This window comes from Pseudorca crassidens, chromosome 8, assembly GCF_039906515.1.
Source record: "Pseudorca crassidens isolate mPseCra1 chromosome 8, mPseCra1.hap1, whole genome shotgun sequence".
Classification (NCBI taxonomy): domain Eukaryota; kingdom Metazoa; phylum Chordata; class Mammalia; order Artiodactyla; family Delphinidae; genus Pseudorca; species Pseudorca crassidens.
The window spans coordinates 31,906,016-31,926,176 of NC_090303.1; the positions used below are offsets into that span (position 1 = coordinate 31,906,016).

Sequence of the window (20,161 nt, forward strand, 5' to 3'; positions counted from 1 at the left end):
CTATGTGCTAGTTACTGTGCTGGGTACTAGGAACCTGACGGTCTCTGAACATACAGAAAGGCCTCCTACTTTAGAATGGTAGTGAGAGAAGGTCTCTCTGTAGAAGTGGCATTCAGTTCAGACTTGAAGAATTTCTCAAGAAAAAGCCACTCGTGCAAAGACCTGGGAGAAGCGTAATCGGACAGAGGGCACAGTGTGAATGAAGGACTAAATGCATGAAGCAGGGACAAGTCAAAACGGGATTCCAGAGAAAAGGGCGATCTCTTAAGGCTGGGAACGGAAAACTTGTAATCCTAAGTAGGTAAAACTTGAGAAACACATTGGAAAAACTAATCGTACTCAAACCAAAGAGAGTAAGAGAAAGGCATTCCAGGCAAGGAAATGGAAAAGAACAAATCTGAACTACATGATATAAAATAGGGCAGCCAAAGCCTGAAACAATAGGATTGTTTCATAGTTGTGACTACTTCTGGGCTCGGCTTCATCTGCTTGGAATTCCAACAGGACGTTGTAAGACGGCAAAGGGTCCCAGCTGTGCCTAGAGTTGGGACACTACTTCTATGCAGCCAGCCCTCATGTCTTATCATCAGCAAGAAATACTAGCTATCTTGGTTTTGCAGAGGCAAAGAATACTTTCCATCTAGCCTTCTGCGTTGTGAAGAAGCCAATTCTCCCCACCTTAGCATCAGTGTATGTGAAGTGAAGACTCTGAAGAAAGGTGTAGAAGGTATAACTTAAAGTCTTTCCCAAGCTCATTACTTCCCTGATAAAGTTAACTGAGCACTAATCGACAGTAAGAAAAACTTCCCCCTTTCAGAGCTGTGGCCTTGGCCTCCTTCTTAGCCTTAGGAAAAATTTATTTCTAGAAACAGAAGGCAGAGTGACCACTTATGCAGTCTCCAAGCCCCTCAGCTGAGGCTCTGTTAGAAGTCACTTGTTTTAATCAAAGAAAGAGCTTCCTGTCTTCTGCTGTTAACCATGGTTATTTAGCACTGTATTTAAACTCAATATTGTTTTTAACACATGATATTTAGGAAAAAAGGTAAGAAGAATTAAATCATGCAAAGACACAGAAAGTGATTTTTAATTAAAACTATCAATATTCATACCACCTTCCCTTGGAGAGTTTATTTCCAAGCACCACTTAGGTACTTTCCAAGGCAGAAAATGACAGCAGCCAGCAGAGAAAAAGAAAACAAACTATATTAATATGTCAACCCTCCAACCCCCAACTTCTGCCTGCCCTTCTCCTCCAAACTGTGTCTTTGCCTGGAAGCTAAAAGGAGAAGGCCATTTTTAGCTAAAACGCACTCTTACAGTTCACAACAAGCATTCTTTACATTCATTCTATTTTTAAATACATCAGCTTCAGGGGAAGACCAGAGGAAGAGTTGCCCTTTTATTATACAGGACAAGTAATAAAGAAGATGCTAAAAAGAGGATTTCCATGAAAGTTTTTCCTCGGTTCTACATGGAGAGATCAATTCCAGTCTGATTATCAGCGCATGGACCATGTGCAGTAGGCAGCAGTCTTCCAGATAAAGAAAAAAGATGGACCCAGAGCTTCTGCAATTTAAAATGCTCTCAAATCAACACGGAAGCTTTGGAGAAATGGCTAGAGGTTTTTAAGGCTCAGACGGTGTTCTAGAAAACTCAGAGATATTCTGTGAAACGCTTAGGTCAGACATATCAAGTCAATATCAAGACAATCTGAGGTTCCTTTAAAGTCATCAAATGATACATGTGTGAAACCCAAAGAGATTACAAAGGGCAAAATAATAGACCAAGAATGTGGTCCTGAATCCCACTCTGTTCTCCAATAAGTGGAAATATTTTGGCCCCAGTAAGTCCCTAACCTAAGCCTTGCAAATAATATCTTAGTACTAGACTTGACATTGATGGAGAACTGCCATAGGTGAGTTGACAGTGCCCTGAATCCCATGCTGGATACAAAAAAATGGCCTTAATGAGGAGACTGAGAAGATTCTCCTCACCCTGGAGAATATGCACTAAGCCGATTCCTTGTTTCCCTTTATTCCAAGAAAGGATGTAACAGCCGCTATCGTGGCAGGCGTGTTCATAAGCTCCCAAATACCATGGCATGTGTTCATCTCCCGTCACCCCCAAACCCAGCCATCCTGGGCCATCAGCCTGGGTGGGGTTACCACCAATGCCTGTGGGCCCAATACATACCGTGTGATGCCTTTGCAGACTCTGTGCGCTCTGCTGACCCAGGCCGTTGAGGACACAGTGAGAAGATCTCTCTTGGATCAGAGCAGAGAAGTTTGTAAGTCTTGGGGACAAGATTAGGGGAGGGAAGGGGAATGCTTGAGCTTATTTAAGCCCAGATTGGCAGAACCGCTGGTAAGGCACGGTGGTCAAGAGCACAGACTCGTTCTGGGTCTGAATCTCTGCTGTGCAGCTTAAAAGATGTGTGAAAATGGGGGTACCAGAACCTACCTCACAAAGCTGTTCTGCATATTAAAACAAGACATTGTACATGATGAGCACAGTGCAGGGCACAGCCCTTAGTAAATGCTCCGTAACTGTTACGTAATGATCTCATTACATGAGGGATATTATTAAAAATAAATTCTCCAAATCCTTCCTGCTCTAAATCCTTCCTCCCAGAGCATTTTGTGGTTTTGAACAGTTTTAATATACAAGGTATAGAGTCTCTTTCAGGAAGCAGGGGCCCGTGGCCCCTCTCACCTGGCAGAGGGCCCCTTTCTGGCCTCTCCTGATTCAATCATCCACTCAAGGTTTGGGGCCTGAAACTCCTAGTTCAGATTTGAAGAAAAAAATAACAGAGGATTTTTTCCTCCTTTTCAAACTCATGAAGATGAAAAACAAACAAGCAAACAAAAAACACATTTACCTCAAAATTGAACATAATCTGTTATGGGTCAATTTCCAAACACCAGTGGTTCAAAATGTTTCCTCTCCTCAAGCTTTCTTATTATATCTCATATCACCATCCCACTTAAAAACAATCCTCAGAACCATAGTTTACTTCTTTGCCTGAAAAAAATCAGTGTTAACTATTAATGTCTAATTGGTATGAGATAGTAAAGAAAGAGTGGGTGGGTGGAAGAATTAAGCACCTGAGAAAGCTAAATGAAAAATAGTGATTTATTTAAATGAATGATGATGCTAATCAACACTTAGAAGCAACGTGAAGTTACACTTGACCTAATAAGGACTCACTGGAGGTCCTAAACTCATTCAGGAAAGATGTCTGAAAGATACTAACATGGATAAAATCTTAAAAAAAACACAATAATTTAAAAAAATCTTTATGGCTTAACTTCCTTACCTAAATACACACTTATATTACTGATTCGTTTTAAGCCAAAAGCTATAAAATGACAAACCTGATCTGATTAAGCACAAGTCTGACTACTAACCAATCCCCTCCCAGTGCTCTAACCCAATTATGGATTAGCCACCGTACATTTTATTCTCAGTCTTTTCCCTACTTCGCAAAATGGTTCTAGCCTGCTGCTCATGATATAAAACAGAGCCAGTTTTGGATTTTCTCTGTTCTTCCAGTAGAGATATTTCAACACTTTATTTTGTCTCCCCCAAATGGATATTAACCACACTTTATTAGGTTACCCTCTAGCATCTAGACAACAAGGAATAATGGAAAGAGGGCAGGCTTTAGATTTGTCCCACACCAAGGTTTAAATCTTTTATATGCAACCAAAATGCCCAATAATTGAGTGAAAGATATATCAACTGTGATATTCATTTCACACAATGAAATAACCATGAAAGTTATATACTTACTGACTTGGAAATAAGTTCATGATATGTTGTACAAAAAGAATGTCTTTTTTTAATATAAAGGTACAGATGCACAAAGCAAAAAGTGTAAAATGGCTGAGGAACTTGCATTAACAAATATTTATCAGGCACCTATTATGTGCCAGGCACATAATGTATATGTGTACACAATTGTATATGCCCAGGTTATATCAGTGAATTAAACTCTAATTCACTCAAAAACCTATGGGACACGGCAAAAGCAGTTTTAAGAGGGAAGTTTACAGCAATACAATCTTACCTCAGGAAACGAGAAAAATATCAAATAAACAACCTAAACTTACACCTACAGCAACTAGAGACAGAAGAACAAACAAAACCCAAAGTTAGTAGAAGGAAAGAAATCATAAAGATAAGAGCAGAAATAAATGAAATAGAAATGAAGAAAACAATAGAAAAGATCAATGAAACTAACAGCCGGTTCTTTGAAAAGATAAACAAAATTGATAAATCTTTAGCCAGACTCATCAAGAAAAAGAAAGAGAGGGCTCAAATCAATAAAATTAGAAATGAAAAAGGAGGAATTCCCTGGTGGCACAGTGGTTAAGAATTCGCATGCCAATGCAGGGGACACGGGTTCAAGCCCTGGTCTGGGAAGATCCCACGTGCCACGGAGCAACTAAGCCCGTGCGCCGCAACTACTGAAGCACGCACACCTAGAGCCGTTTAAAACTTACTGTAGCCTTAATGTACAGAACAAAATGACTTACAAGCAAATTTTGTTAGCAGTAGCTAGAGAATGGGTAACTGACCATTCTGGTGAATATAGTGTTAGTCCCGCACCTGGTCCTTCTTGTGGCGTTTCTAAAAGAGCTCCCAACAAAGATCCACCTTGTTGACTATCAGGTAAAATAAAAGAACATATTCTAGAGGAAATAATACCCACAGGACTAACAAAAAATGCCACCGGAAAGTATAGAGTCTGCTCTTCCAGGGGAAAGTGCAGTGAAACACAGTATATTTGTAATAGATGTTCTGTTCCCCTGAACAGAGGTGACTGCTATACTGCCTATCACACTCTAATGAAATATTAGAATGCTTTAGTATGACATGTATGAAGTTTCAAATAAATACATTAAGTGCAAAAAAAGTTGTTGATATTTACTCAAACGCGGGTGTTTCAATATTCACTTACATTACAAATCGCCAGCCACAGGTGTTAGTTTCTGCAAAAATCCCCCAGTCAACAATGTGTTAATACACAGAAACTGGTGGAATTTCTACACACTAACAACGAAAGATCAGAAAGAGAAATTAAAGAAACAACCCATTTACCATCATATCAAAAAGAATAAAACACCTAGGAATAAACTTACCTGAGGAAGCAAACAACCTGTACTCCGAAAACTGTAAGATGCTGATAAAAGAAATCAAAGATGATACGAACAGATGGAAAGATATACCCTGTTCTTTGATTGCAGGAATCAACATTGTCAAAATGACTATACTACCCAAGGCAATCAACAGATTCAATAAAATCCCTATCAAATTACCAATGGCACTTTTCACAGAACTAGAACAAAAAATCTTAAAATCTGTATGGAGACACAAAAGACCCCAAATAGCCAAAGCAATCTTGAGAAAGAAAAACGGAGCTGGAGGAATCACGCTCCCTGACTTCAGACTATACTACAAAGCTATAATCATCAAAACAGTATGGTACCGGCACAAAAAAACAGAAATATAGATCAATGGAACAGGATAGAAAGCCCAGAAATAAACCCACGAACCTATGGTCATTTAATCTATAACAAAGGAGGCAAGACTATACAATGGAGAAAAGATAGTCTCTTCAATAAATGGTACTGGGAAAACTGGATAGCTACATGCAAAAAGATGAAATTAGAACATTCTTTAACACCACACACAAAAATAAACTCCAAATGGATTAAAGACCTAAATGTAAGACTGGATACTATAAAACTCTTAGAGGAATATATAGGCAGATCACTCTCTGACATAAATCACAGCATATCTTTTTTTGATCTGTCTCCTAGAGTAATGAAAATAAAAACAAAATTAAACAAATGGGACCTAATTAAACTCAAACGCTTTTGCACAGCAAAAGGAAACCATAAGCAAAACAAAAAGACAACCCACAGAATGGGAGAAAATATTTGCAAACAATGCAACTGACAAGGGATTTAATATCTGCAAAATTTACAAACAGCCCATGCAGCTCAATATGAAAAAAACAAACAATCCAATCAAAAAATGGGTAGAAGACCTAAACAGACATTTCTCCAAAGAAGACATGCAAATGGCCAAGAGGCACATGAAAAGATAGTCAACACCACTAATTATTAGAGAAATGCAAATCAAAACTATGATATCACCTCACACCAGTCAGAATGGCCATCATCATAAAGTCTACAAACAATAAATCCTGGAGAGAGTGTGGAGAAAAAGGAACCCTCTACACTGTTAGTGGAAATGTAAACTGGTGCAGCCACAGTATGGAGGTTCCTTAAAAAAACTAAAAATAGAGCTACCATAAGATCCAGCAACCCCACTCCTGGGCATATATCTGGAGGAAAACATGGTTTGAAAGGATACATGTGGGACTTCCCTGGTGGCACAGTGGTTAAGAATCTGCCTGCCAATACAGGGGACACGGGTTCAAGCCCTGGTCCGGGAAGATCCCACATGCCGCAGAGCAACTAAGCCCGTGCGCCACAACTACTGAGCCTGTGCTCTAGAGCCCACGAGCCAGAACTACTGAAGCCTGCACGCCAAGCACCTATGCTCCACAACAAGAGAAGCCACCACAGTGAGAAGCCCGTGCATCACAACGAAAAGTAGCCCCTGCTCACTGCACTAGAGAAAGCCCACGTGCAGCAAGAAAGACACAATGCAGCCAAAAATCAACTAATTAATTAATTAATTTTTTTAAAAAAGGAAAGGATACATGCACCCCAATGTTCATTGCAGCAATGTTTACAACAGCCAAGACATGGAAGCAACCTAAATGTCCATCAACAGAGGAATGGATAAAGAAGGTGTGTTAGATATATACAATGGAATATTATTCAACCATTAAAATGAATGCAATAATGCCATTTTCGCAACACAGATGGACCTGGAGATTATCATACTAAGTGAAGTAAGTCAGAGAAAGATAAATATATGATATCAGCTTATAAGCAACACCTAAAAAAAAAAAAAAGATACAAATGAACTTATTTACATAATAGAAAGAGACTCACAGACTTAGAGAATAAACTTATGGTTAACAGGAAGGAAGGGTGGGGGGTAGAGACAGACTGGGAGTTTGGGATTGACGTGTATACACTGCTATTAAAATAGATAACCAACAAGGACCTACTGTATAGCACAGGGAACTCTACTCAATACTCTGTAATAACCTAAATGGGAAAAGAAGTTGAAAAAGAATAGATACACGTTTATGTATAACTGAATTACTTTGCTGTACACCTGAAACTAACACAACATTATTAATCAACTATACTCCAATATAAAATAAAAATTAAAAAATTTAAGTTTAAATTAAAAAAACTCACCAGTAAACTTTGACTTGACAGTTCAAGTCTAGGAACCACCTCCAATCACAATCCCCAGATTTGTTCCCATCAGTCCCTAAACTCAGACTCTCCTAACCTGGACAAGGCAATCTTCCATTTTTCTCTTTTGAAACAGCTATCTGGAATTCATGGAACAAAACCCAAATTATCTAAGATTCCTTTTAATCATTTACCATTTATTAAATGCACAATCACCATTAAAGAAAAAATTTATGATAACACTGTAAAGTACAAATAATACATTTTATTTCATCCCTGAAAACAAAAACAAAAATGTCAGCATCTAATGAGACTGAACAATTATTCCAAACTTTACCCGGAAATGGTATATAAATAATTCCTTCACATAAAGGTAGGGTGCAGGGAAGAGTCTGGAAAGATATCTTTCATGAAATATTTTCTCATACTTACTTTAATAAAACATTATAATTATTGCTACTATGTCTGGTAGCACATTGTAATAATGAACAATACAATATCCAAAACTAAATTCAATACAGTCTAAATCTAGAAGCTAGCTGCACTTAAGCAGTTGTTATAGAGAATAAATACTATGAAACATAGGGCACCATATGGCAATTAAATTTGCTACAAGGTAAATTTAAATAAAGGTGTACTTTTCTCTATAGTAGAATTACCCAAGATTAAGATCTCTTGTGCTATATAGAAGAGCTGTTTTCCTGAAAAGATGGTCCATCTTCATAATTTAAATTACATTTTAAACGTTCTTAATTATTTTTAAGTGCTCATTATATAAAATGAATATCTAACGTATCTATTATACAAATCCAAAATTTCATAAAGCAGGATATTCTACGTACTATGTTACCATTTTCCAAGCAATTTAATGCAACACAAATACTTTTATTATATACATCTGGCTAAAGTCCTTAAGAGTCCCAGTCTCACAAATATCTCAGTTTTTCTCTCCCTTGCCAATATAATATAAGCAAAAATTACCGGAATATGGAAATAATGTGCTTTCTTGACAACATAATCAAAGGGTTACACTTTTAAATTAACATTCATGTATATGAAAATCATGAATTAATACTTACTTTTAATCTCATCATAAAAATCTTTTATTCTTCAGAACATAAGTATATAAGAAAATGTTACGTATGAGATTAGAAATTACTATTTTAATGTTATTTAATTGTCCCAATGTTTAGAATAGGTTACAAACAGTGGCTACTACCCATTTCAAGATTATACTCTTATAAATGTAATTTTTAAAACTATACAATAATTAACCTCCAGTTATTCTGAAGGGATAGTGCAAATGAAGACATTCTTTGGGTCATGATTTCAAAACATTATTTTCAACATTATACTTCCTTTCTCTCTGCTCATAATCTGAATAACAAAATATAGTAAGTACTGGAAGTAAGCACATTTTCTAATAGTATTAGTCAAACAGTCACATCTACTGATAACAAATGACAGAATGATTCAGTAACAATATTCTTCACTTGTCTGAAAGACAAGTCATATATTTAAATAAATATTTTATAGAAATGAATCCATGTCTTTCAGTGTTTTTGTTCCAACTTGATCTCAAACACAAAGATTTATACAAAGATCACCTACCTGCTTACTACATCAACCATGTTACCAAGTTCCCTTTAAGGATATAGTACAGCGTTGAAGAGTTGTGCCTGAAAGCAAACTAATAACTTTTAAGATTTATATACAGAATTAGAGTTCCATGAATCCAGCATATTCCTTGAAAATGCATAGAGGTTTTATTGTAAAGTATTACTCTATGCTAGTCAGCGATATAAAAGCTTTTCTGCCATAGGATATAATCCACGGTGAACGTAGCAGCACAAGCTCATCTTCAACTGCTATCTAATGCTGCCTGATACATTTATCCTTTTATTTGTCGTCACAGGCACCAGATTCCCACTAGTACCATTGGTAGTGTTGGTTGCTGAGCCGTTTACAACAATATAGTCGACTTTGTTCTCCAGCTTTACCAAACGTTGTAAAATGTCATCCAAAAGGACAGCAATTGTTCTTTTTAAATCAGCTAGGGGAAAAAAAATGAGAATAAACCATATTAAAGACTGATAGAGCACTTAATATTTGTGTTTTCATAGTTTGAGGGGAAAAGTGAACAATTATCAAGTCATCCGAAAGGAAATATACTAGAGGGAAAGCACTCATACCACACATAGAAAAAGCCTATTTTAATGAATAGCATCACATACAGAGCTTCCTAACGGAATTTCAGAGTTATAAACGTAGGGAAACTTACTTTTCTAGTGCAATAAAACAGATGTAAAGCCTGGTTTAAAATGTTAGTCTCTCTGTAAGGAACCCATTTACTTTGAGTTTCTTAGTGTGAAAAGACAACTGTGGACTACGCAGGTAAGGTAAAAAGCTAGCTGAGCTAACTAAGAAATTCAAGGAAATGTAGAAACAAGAAACCTGGAACCTCCACAGGCTGAAGTTTAGGGGCAGCCTAGGATCCAGAGCAGATGCCAGGAACCCAATCAGTGCAGTACAGATACTAGTTCTGACTAGAAAATGATGGGGAAGACTGTATCTTCTAATCTCTCTGGGAGGTTAAAGGGTTTTAGTAGAATTTACCTGGAAAGAATGAAATTTTGACCCTTTGCTTCCCTAGAATCCTCTTTTCTCAGGTTTCCCAATGGCACCTAACACATATTATGTATTCAGTCAGTGGCAACTGATATTGTTATTTTTTGTTGGTCCTGGACCAAAAAACACAGCTCAAACCCTAATCTGTGATCAGGGGAAAAATAATTTAACAACAACTCATAAAGTTGCTGATGGTTCTGTTACTAAGCTATCAGGAAAAGCAGAAGAAAAAACAGATAAATTGGACTTCATCAAAATTTAAAACTTTTGGACATCAAAAGATATTACCCAGAAAGTGAAAAGACAATCTAGAGAATGGAAGAAAATATTTGCAAATCATATATCTGACAAGGGCTTAGTATCAAGAACATATAAAGAACTCCTAAACCCAACAACAAAAAGATAAACCACTCAATTTTTAAAATCATCAAAGGACTTGAATAAACATTTCTCCAAGGAAGATACGCAAATGAACAGTAAGCACATGAAAAGATACCCAACATCACAATGAAATACCACTTTACGTCTACTAGGATGGCTATAATCAAACAAAGGGAAAATAAGCATTGGCAAAAATGTGAAGACACTGGGACCCTCATACACTGCTGGTAGGAATATAGAATGGCACAGCCACCATAGAAAACAGTTTGGCAGTTTCTCAAAGAGCTAAACATAAAATGACCATGTGACCCAGTAATTCCACTCCTAGGTATCTACCCCAAAAAGTGAAAGCAGAGACTCAAAGAGATACTTGTACACCAATGTTTATTTCAGAATTATTCACAATAGCCAAAAGGTGGAAACAACCTAAGTGTCCATCAGTAGATCAAAAGATCAACAAAATGTGGTATTAACATACAGGGAATACTATTTAGCCATAAAAAGGAATGATGTTCTGATACATAATACAAAATGGATGAACCTTGAAGACATTATGCAAAGTGAAATAAGCCAGACAAAAAAAGGACAAATACTGTATGATTCCACTTATTTGGACTACCTAGAATAGAAAAATACGTAGAGACAGAAGGTAGATTAGAGGTTACCAAAGACCAGGGGAAGGGGGGAATGGCAAGTTACTGCTTAATGGTAAGGTTACAGAGTTTCTTGTTCGGGGTGATGCAAGTTTTAGGTAGCAGTGATGGCTGTACAACATTGAATATAATTAATGCCACTGGACTGTACATCTAAAAATGGTTAAGATGGCAGGGCTTCCCTGGTGGTGCAGTGATTAAGAATCCAACTGACAATGCAGGGGACACAGGTTCGAGCCCTGGTCTGGGAAGATCCCACATGCCGTGGAGCAACTAAGCCTGTGCGCCACAGCTACTGAGCCTGCACTATATAGCCCGCGAGCCACAACTACTGAAGCCAGCGACCTAGAGCGTGTGCTCTGCAACAAAAGAAGCCACCGCAATGAGAAGCCCACGCACCACAACGAAGAGTAGCCCCTGCTCACTGCAAGGAGAGAAAGCCTGCGTGCAGCAACGAAGACCCAACGCAGCCAAAAATAAACAAATAAAATAAATTTTTTTTAAATGGTTAAGATGGCAAATTTTTTTTTTTTTTTTTTTTGGGCGGTATGTGGGCCTCTCACTGTTGTGGCCTCTCCCGTTGTGGAGCACAGGCTCCAGACGCGCAGGCTGAGCAGCCATGGCTCACGGGCCCAGCCGCTCCACGGCACGTGGGATCTTCCCAGACCGGGACACGAACCCGTGTCCCCTGCGTCAGCAGGTGGACTCTCAACCACTGCGCCACCAGGGAAGCCCAAGATGGCAAATTTTATGTTACATACATTTTACCATAATTTTCTTAAAGTGAAAAAAGAAAAACAGATTTCAGAAAGGAGTAGTGAGAGTAGTGGTAGCAGGTGGTTGTAAAAAGTGATTAGAAATAAATCAACAAAAAAATCAAAGTAATATAAAGTGAGGGGAAAAACTATTTGGAGAAAGTCTAGTGATGGAGGAAATCAAGCAGTGTATCTTTTGGCGTCATTCATCGGGAACACTTAAATATTCTAGTTTAGTGGGTATGCACAAGAAAAAAAGTATAAGAAAAATTCTTTGATAAGAAGTATTTAGGGATAAAATGTCATGATATGTACAACTTGTTTCAAATGGTACCCCCTAAAAGCATATATATTTGTATAGAGAAGGAAAGATAAAAATATAGAAAAATTTTTAGTAAATGATGAATCTAGAGGAAAGATATATGATGTTTACCACATAATTTTCCCTAACTTTCTGTAGACTGAGAATTTTCAAAATAAAAGATTAGGGAGGGCTTCCCTGGTGACGCAGTGGTTGAGAGTCCGCCTGCCGATGCAGGGGACACGGGTTCGTGCCCCGGTCCGGGAAGATCCCACATGCCGCGGAGTGGCCTGGCCCGTGAGCCATGGCCGCTGAGCCTGCGCATCCGGAGCCTGTGCTCCGCAACTGGAGAGGCCACAGCAGTGAGAGGCCCGCGTACCGCAAAAAAAAAAAAAAAAGATTAGGGAGAGGGGGCATTTCTTTATTAAGACCTTTCAATCAAGAGTTATAATAGTATTTGGTAAGTTAAAATATATATATTTTAAAGAATCTTCCAGCAACAAGATTAAAAGATTAACTGCTGAATCTGTTTTTCCCTGGCAGCCACCTCATGTATAATATTTGAAGTAGTCAACCTAGGCCAGAGAAGGCTACATAGAACAGACTGGGGTGGGAAGCTTACCATCATGTTAACATAAAATGAAGCTAAAGCCCTCAGAGGTTTGACAGCAAGCTGAAGTGCGACATGAATTATAAAGGTACAGCCTACTCACTGATTAGTTACAGTTAGGAATAGCAATTAAAGGAAAAGTTGGGGTTCTTTAAAATCAAACACAAACAAATTTATTGTAATGTATATGTATTTTATATATATATATATATGTGTCTGTATACATATATATGTATATGTGCACATCAGGGGGTTTTTTTCCATACATTATTTAATATTTTCATTAGTAATAAGGATTAAATGATACATAAGGCTTAGCTCAATGTGTGGTACACAAAGTCTCAACAAACCTTACTTGTTATTAGTTATTTTAATATTCAGTATACATGTCTATTTTTTTCCCGTATAAAATAGACTGAAAAAGTAAACATTTTAGGGGCTTCCCTGGTGGCGCAGTGGTTAAGAATCTGCCTGCCAATGCAAGGGAAACGGGTATGAGCCCTGGGCTGGGAAGATCCCACATGCCGCAGAGCAGCTAAGCCTGTGCGCCACAACTACTGAGCCTGCGCTCTAGAGCACGTGAGCCACAACTACTGAGCCTGCGTGCCACAACTACTAAAGCCCACGTGCCTAGAGTCCGTGCTCCGCAACGAGAAGCCACTGCAATGAGAAGCCTGTGCACCGCAACAAAGAGTAGCCCCCACTCGCTGCCCTAGAGAAAGCCCATGTGCAGCAATGAAGACCCAACTCAGCCAAAAATAAAATAAATAAAATAAAATTTATTTTAAAAAAAGTAAACATTATTAGCAGGTAGGAAAACTAGAATTCAGACCCCAGTCTTTTGCTTCCCAGGCCCCAAATTCAGGGTTTTCCACTACAATGCAGATGCAAAAAGAATATATATATATATATATGTGTGTGTGTGTGTGTGTATATATATATATATATATTTACCTCTATGGTGTCTAAATGCTGAGTAGATATACTGTATCTCATGATTTTTTTTTTTAACATTTTCAATTTTTTTAATTTTGGAAAATTTCAAACATACACAAGCAGAGATAGAATAGTATAATGAGTACTCATGGACCTAATTCTCATCACTTGGCTTTCACAGTGAACAATATTTTGCCATTCTTGGTTCATCTCTCCTCTTCCACCTTTTTTCTCCAAAAGTATTTTAGGTCAAATCCCAGACATCATGTCATTTCACTGTAAATTCTTCGGAATGCACCTTTAACTTTTAAAGAACTTAACCATTGTGCTATTATCATGCTTAACAAAATTTATAGTAATTTCTTAATTTAAGTAGTTTAACACCTGTTCCATATCCAGATTTTCCTGATTATCTGAAAATTGTCTTCTTACAGCTGATTTGCTTGAATCAGAATTCAAATGAAATCTACACATTGCATTTGACTATTGCTTCTTTAGAGGAAATGTATATATATCTTCAGCCTACCACAACAATTTTTTCCTTTTATGTTATTACTTTCTACATGCATACACTTTTTTTTTCACACACAGGTTTTTTTATTACAAATAATTTGGGTTATAACAGTGACAAAGGCCACTACGTTTCCAATCTAAAATCCATGTAGCATATATCTGAGCTTCCTGCTTATATTTTATTACGATGCTGCAGAATAGTGGTGTCCACAGCCTTTGATAAATGCTTACACCAATTCTCTTTGGAAAAATTCATTTTATTTTAAACATAATTTGTAAGTTAAGTAATCAGTTTTCCATCAAAAAAATACTCAAAGGAAAAGTTGGGTTTAATCAGAAAAAACTATATATTACTTTAACAATGTTCTAAATTATCACATATCCTCCTTTCAAATTTTCTAAAATCAGTTGTTTTGTTTTGTTTTGTTTTGTTTTGCAGTACGCAGGCCTCTCACTCTTGTGGCCTCTCCCGTTATGGAGCACAGGCTCCGGACGCGCAGGCTCAGCGACCATGGCTCATGGGCCCAGCCGCTCTGCGGCATGTGAGATCTTCCCGGACCGGGGCACGAACCCGTGTCCCCTGCATCGGCAGGTGGACTCTCAACCACTGCGCCACCAGGGAAGCCCTAAAATCAATAGTTTTAATAAAATATTTTAAAAGACTAAGAAATCTAAATTACCTTATTCGATGATATAAAATCAGTTAGTTGAAAAACCACAATGATCCCTTTGAACATAGCAAAACTCACCCTTTCTCTAGATTCACATTACAATTTTCTGTTTACATTTCATGTGACTATATAGTTATGGGAATTATACATTTACACTCTATGGGAGTCCACAGTACTTCCCCACAAAGCCCTATCACTGAAAGTGCTAGCAATAAGAACTCCTACCTCGGGACCCGGTTCAGAACCCCTAAAAACAACCTGGAATTGGAGACCATACCATATCCTTTTACTCAGCTCATCCAGCTTGATGCTTTATCACATAGTAGACAGTCAACAAATGCTGGAAATGAACATTTGCTGAATGTCTGATTCATGCTTGGTAGGTGGTATCATGGTTGAGATTAACATGAAGAACCAGACTTAGGAAATAAAACCCTTTAAGGTTGTTCTGCTCCTGCTTTAAGTTTCCCTACTCTGGGAGAAGAAATCAAATAGTTTAAGGGAAAAATAACAAAAAACAGGCTAAAACAAAGGCACATAAGAACACACATACTATCAAAATAGCACCTAGCCCAATTATTCCACAGTATACAAAAATCAAAAGGAGGATATAATGGAATCTAAAAAATAAAACAAACGAATGAATATAACAAAAAAGTTACAATGCTATTAAATATACTAAAGATATTGGATATAAAAAGATCTTGCTACAATAAACATAATCAAGAGATTGTGAGGCACAGCAGGAAGCCACTATCATCCCGAGCCTAAGGAACAGAGGGAAAAATCAGTAATGTTACAACAGCCCAAGTCCAAGGACACCTAGTGGAATAACAGAGCCAAGGAGGCTGTCTGGCAGAAGGTGGCGCTACAAAGGAGACATCACCTGAGGCAGAAAGGGAGAAAAATACCCTAGTCTCTCTTTTCCTCCTACATTCCGAACTCCTGCCAGTACTTCTCATTGGCTGAACCCAGGCAGTAGCTAGTTGATTTAGGAACTTAGAAAGTGCCACCTACTAGAATCACCCTCCCTTGAGATACAAAACAGAGAAAAGTAAAGGAACAAATCTGAAGGCAACCAGGAAAAGGACCAGCACAAACACCAAGTACACATGCCTTTGTGCACCGCATGCTTATAGGTCTCTGCTGATTTATCTCTTATTTATATCTCAATAGGTTTTATTATTTGTATTCTTAATGTGGAGAGGCAGATACAAATAAAAATAGTCATGTGAAAAAAAAATAGCCATGTGTACACAAAAAAGAAATTCAATTCTTAGTAAATGTAGTAGTAGTAAAATAGTAGTAAAACGCAAAAATGACTAATGAAAATAAAATACATAAGTGTGGGACTTCTCTGGTGGCACAGTGGTTAAGAATCCACCTGCCAATGCAGGGCACACAAGTTTGATCCCTGGTCCAGGAAGATCCCACATGCCACAGAGTAACTAAGCCCATGAGCCACAACTACTGAGCCCGCATGCCACAACTACTGAAACCCACGTGCCTAGAGCCTGTGCTCCACAACAAGAGAAGTCACCGCAGTGAGAAGCCAGCACACCTCAACGAAGGGTAGCCCCCGCTCACCACAACTAGAGAAAGCCCACACACAGCAACAAAGACCCAAAGCAGCCAGAAAACAAAAGTGTTTAAAGTATCTAAGTCAAAAACTTTTCCTTATTAATATTTTTCAAATTCATATTAATATTTTACCACCACTAACATATGCTTAATTGTACAAGGGAGAAAACTCAGAAGTCACTTCTTGATTATCAAGTGAATTACTCACTGTAAAGTTTTATTATGAAGCTAGCAATAAAACAAGAATACTTCCTAAACAATATGAACGAATTCAAATATCAGAGCAAATTGCTAGGTAAAAGTGGTTTCAAAAGCCTCATAAACTCTGTAATTAAATGTACATTAATTGTTTAGTCTTTTACACTTTTAATACAGCTACCTTCTCCTACTGAGTGCTGAATAAATTATATCATTCAACAAATATTTTATTACTTCCCTACTTAAGGCTGCAAGGCACACTGTTTAGGTCTCATGAGTAGATCGACATGTTCTCATCAAACTTTATAAACAAATTAAATGCCTAGGACCATAAAATAAGCCTAATTTTTTCTTAAGTGAGAAAACAAAAGCTAGATAATGGATTTGACTAAATAATACAAATCATAAATAATCTACATTTTAAATAGCCACATTAAAACCACTTCTAGTAGGAATTCTGAGATTGACTTCCCTCTAACATGTTTAGAATATAAGGACTATGCATTTTACAGGTTTGTTAGGTTTTTTTTTCTTAATTGGTAAATAACTTATTTTGAGATAACTGTACATTTACATCCAGTTGCAAGAAATAACAAATACAGAAATTCCTGTACCCTTTACCCAGTTTTGCCCAACAGTGACATCTTGTAAAACTACATACATCACAGCTACAGTACTGACACTGGTACAGTCAAGATGCAGAATATTTCCTTCACCACAACTATCTCTGTATTGCCCTTTTACAGTAACCCCATCCTCCCTCTCATTAGCCTGTTAATATGATGGAATACACTGATCGATTTTTTTTTTTTTTTTTTTTTTTACGCCTGCCATGTGGCATGTGGGATCTTAGTTCCCTGACCAGGTCTCAAACCTGTGCCCCCTGCATTGGGAGCATGGAGTCTTAACCACTGGACTGCCAGGGAAGTCCCTACACTGATTGATTTTTGAAAATTAAACCAGCCTTGCATTCCTGGAATAAATGCCACTTGGTCACGGTATTTCTTCTTTTTTCTTTTCCTTTTTTTTTAGGGTCATACATATAACATTTTAATCACTTACGTGAAACTAATATAAAATAAATTGCCATATACTTACTTTTTTTCTTAAACAACAGAAATTTATTTTCCCACAGTCTGGAGACAGGAATTCCAAGATCAAAGCTATGGCAGGTTTAGTTTCTCCAGAGGCGTCTCTCCTTGGCTTGCAGATGGGTATCTTCTCACTGTATGCTCATGTGGCCTTTTTTCTGCACATGCATCTCGTGTCTATTTCTCTTCTATAAGGACACCAGTCCTATTGATTAGGGTCCCAAACTTCTATGTGTGTCATTATACTCACAGTGAATCTCTTATAGACAGCATATAATTAAATCCTGTTTTTTTAAAAAAATCCATTCTGCCAATCTATGTATTTTGATTGGGGAGTTTAATCCATTTACTTTTTTTTTCGTTTTCTGATTTTTTGATTTTATTTTTTAATTTCATTTTACTTTTTTTTATACAGCACATTCTTATTAGTCATGAATTTTATACACATAAGTGTATACACGTCAATCCCACTCGCCCAATTCATCACACTACCACCCCCACGCCCTTGGTGTCCATACGTTTGTTCTCTACATCTGTGTCTCAATTTGTGCCCTGCAAACCAGTTCATCTGTACCATTTTTCTAGGTTACACATACATGAATTAATATACGATATTTGATTTCTGACTTACTTCACTCTCTATGACAGTCTCTAGGTCCATCTACGTCTCTACAAATGATCCAATTTCGTTCCTTTTCATGGCTGAGTAATATTCCATTGTATATATGTACCACATCTTCTTTATCCATTTGTCTGTCAATGGGCATTTAGGTTGCTGCCATGTCCTGGCTAATGTAAATAGTGCTACAATGAATACTGGGGTTACATGACTCTTTTTGAATTATGGTTTTCTCAGGGTATATGCCCAGTAGTGGGATTGCTGGATCATATGGTAATTCTATTTTTAGTTTTTTAAGGAACTTCCATACTGTTCTCCATAGTGGCTGTATCAATTTACATTCCCATCAACAGTGCAAGAGGGTTCCCTTTTCTCCACAACCTCTCCAGCATTTGTTTGTAGATTTTCTGATGATGCCCATTCTAACAGGTGTGAGGTGATGCTTCACTGTACTTTTGATTTGCATTTCTCTAATAATTAGTGAGGCTGAACAGCTTTTCATGTGCTTCTTGGCCATCTGTAGGTCTTCGCTGGAGAAATGTCTATTTAGGTCTTCTGCCCATTTTTGGATTGGGTTGTTTGTATTTTTAATATTGAGCTGCATGAGCTCTTTATATATTTTGGAGATTAATCCTTTGTCCATTGATTCATTTGCAAATATTTACTCCCATTCTGAAGCTTGTATTTTCATCTTGTTTACACTTTCCTTTGCTGTGCAAAAGCTCTGAAGTTTCATTAGGTCCCATTTGTTTATTTTTGTTTTTATTTCCATTTCTCTAGGAGGTGGGTCAAAAAGGATCTTGCTGTGATTTATGTCAAAGAGTGTTCTTCCGGGCTTCCCTGGTGGCGCAGTGGTTGAGAGTCCGCCTGCCGATGCAGGGGACATGGGTTCATGCCCCGGTGCGGGAAGATCCCACATGCTGCCGAGCGGCTGGGCCCGTGAGCCATGGCCGCGGAGCCTGTGCTCCACAACAGAAAAGGCCACAACAGTGAGAGGCCCGTGTACTGCAAAAAAAAAAAAAAAAAAAAAAAATGAGTGTTCTTCCTATGTTTTCCTCTAAGAGTTTTATAGTGTCCACTCTTACATTTAGGTCTCTAATCCATTTTGAGTTTATTTTTGTGCATGGTGTTAGAGAGTGTTCTAATTTCATTCTTTTACATGTAGCTGTCCAGTTTTCCCAGCACCACTTATTGAAGAGACTGTCTTACTCCATTGTATATCCTTGCTTCCTTTGTCATAGATTAGTTGACCATAGATGTGTGGGTTTATCTCTGGGCTTTCTATCTTGTTCCATGGATCTATGTTTCTATTTCCGTGCCAGTACCATGTTGTCTTGATTATTGTAGCTCTGTAATATAGTCTAAAGTCAGGGAGTCTGATTCCTCCAGCTCCGTTTCTTTCCTTCAAGACTGCTTTGACTATTCGGGGTCTTTTGTGTCTCCACACAAATTTTAAGATTTTTTTGTTCTAGTTCCATGAAAAATTCCATTGGTAATTTGATAGGGATCGCATTGAATCTGTAGATTGCTTTGGGTAGTATAGTCATTTTCACAATGTTGATTCTTCCAATCCAAGAACATGGTATATCTCTCCATCTGTTGGTATCATCTTTAATTTCTTTCATCAGTGTCTTATAGTTTTCTGCATACAGGTCTTTTGCCTCCCTAGGAAGGTTTATTCCCAGGTATTTTATTCTTTTTGTTGCAATGGTAAATGAGAGTGTTTCCTTAATTCCTCTTTCAGATTTTTCATCATTAGTGTATAGGAATGCAAGAGATTTTTCTGTGCATTAATTTTGTATCCTGCAACTTTACCAAATTCATTGATTAGCTCTACTTGCTTTCTGGTGGCATATTTAGGATTCTCTACATATA

General features: G+C 37.6%; 1 protein-coding gene across 4 annotated transcripts in view; it reads right to left on the bottom strand.

The window, feature by feature from the left end:
* Positions 1 to 7,594: 7,594 nt before the first annotated feature.
* The window catches only part of CCDC126 (coiled-coil domain containing 126), a 108,643-nt gene continuing 96,076 nt past the window's right edge, over positions 7,595 to 20,161 (bottom strand). For all 4 annotated transcript variants that reach the window (XM_067746149.1, XM_067746148.1, XM_067746147.1 and 1 more), the window contains exon 3: positions 7,595 to 9,402. In XM_067746149.1, coding sequence (XP_067602250.1) covers positions 9,218 to 9,402 — 185 coding nt within the window. In that variant the 3' untranslated portion in view covers positions 7,595 to 9,217. The remainder of the gene's footprint in view (positions 9,403 to 20,161) is intronic.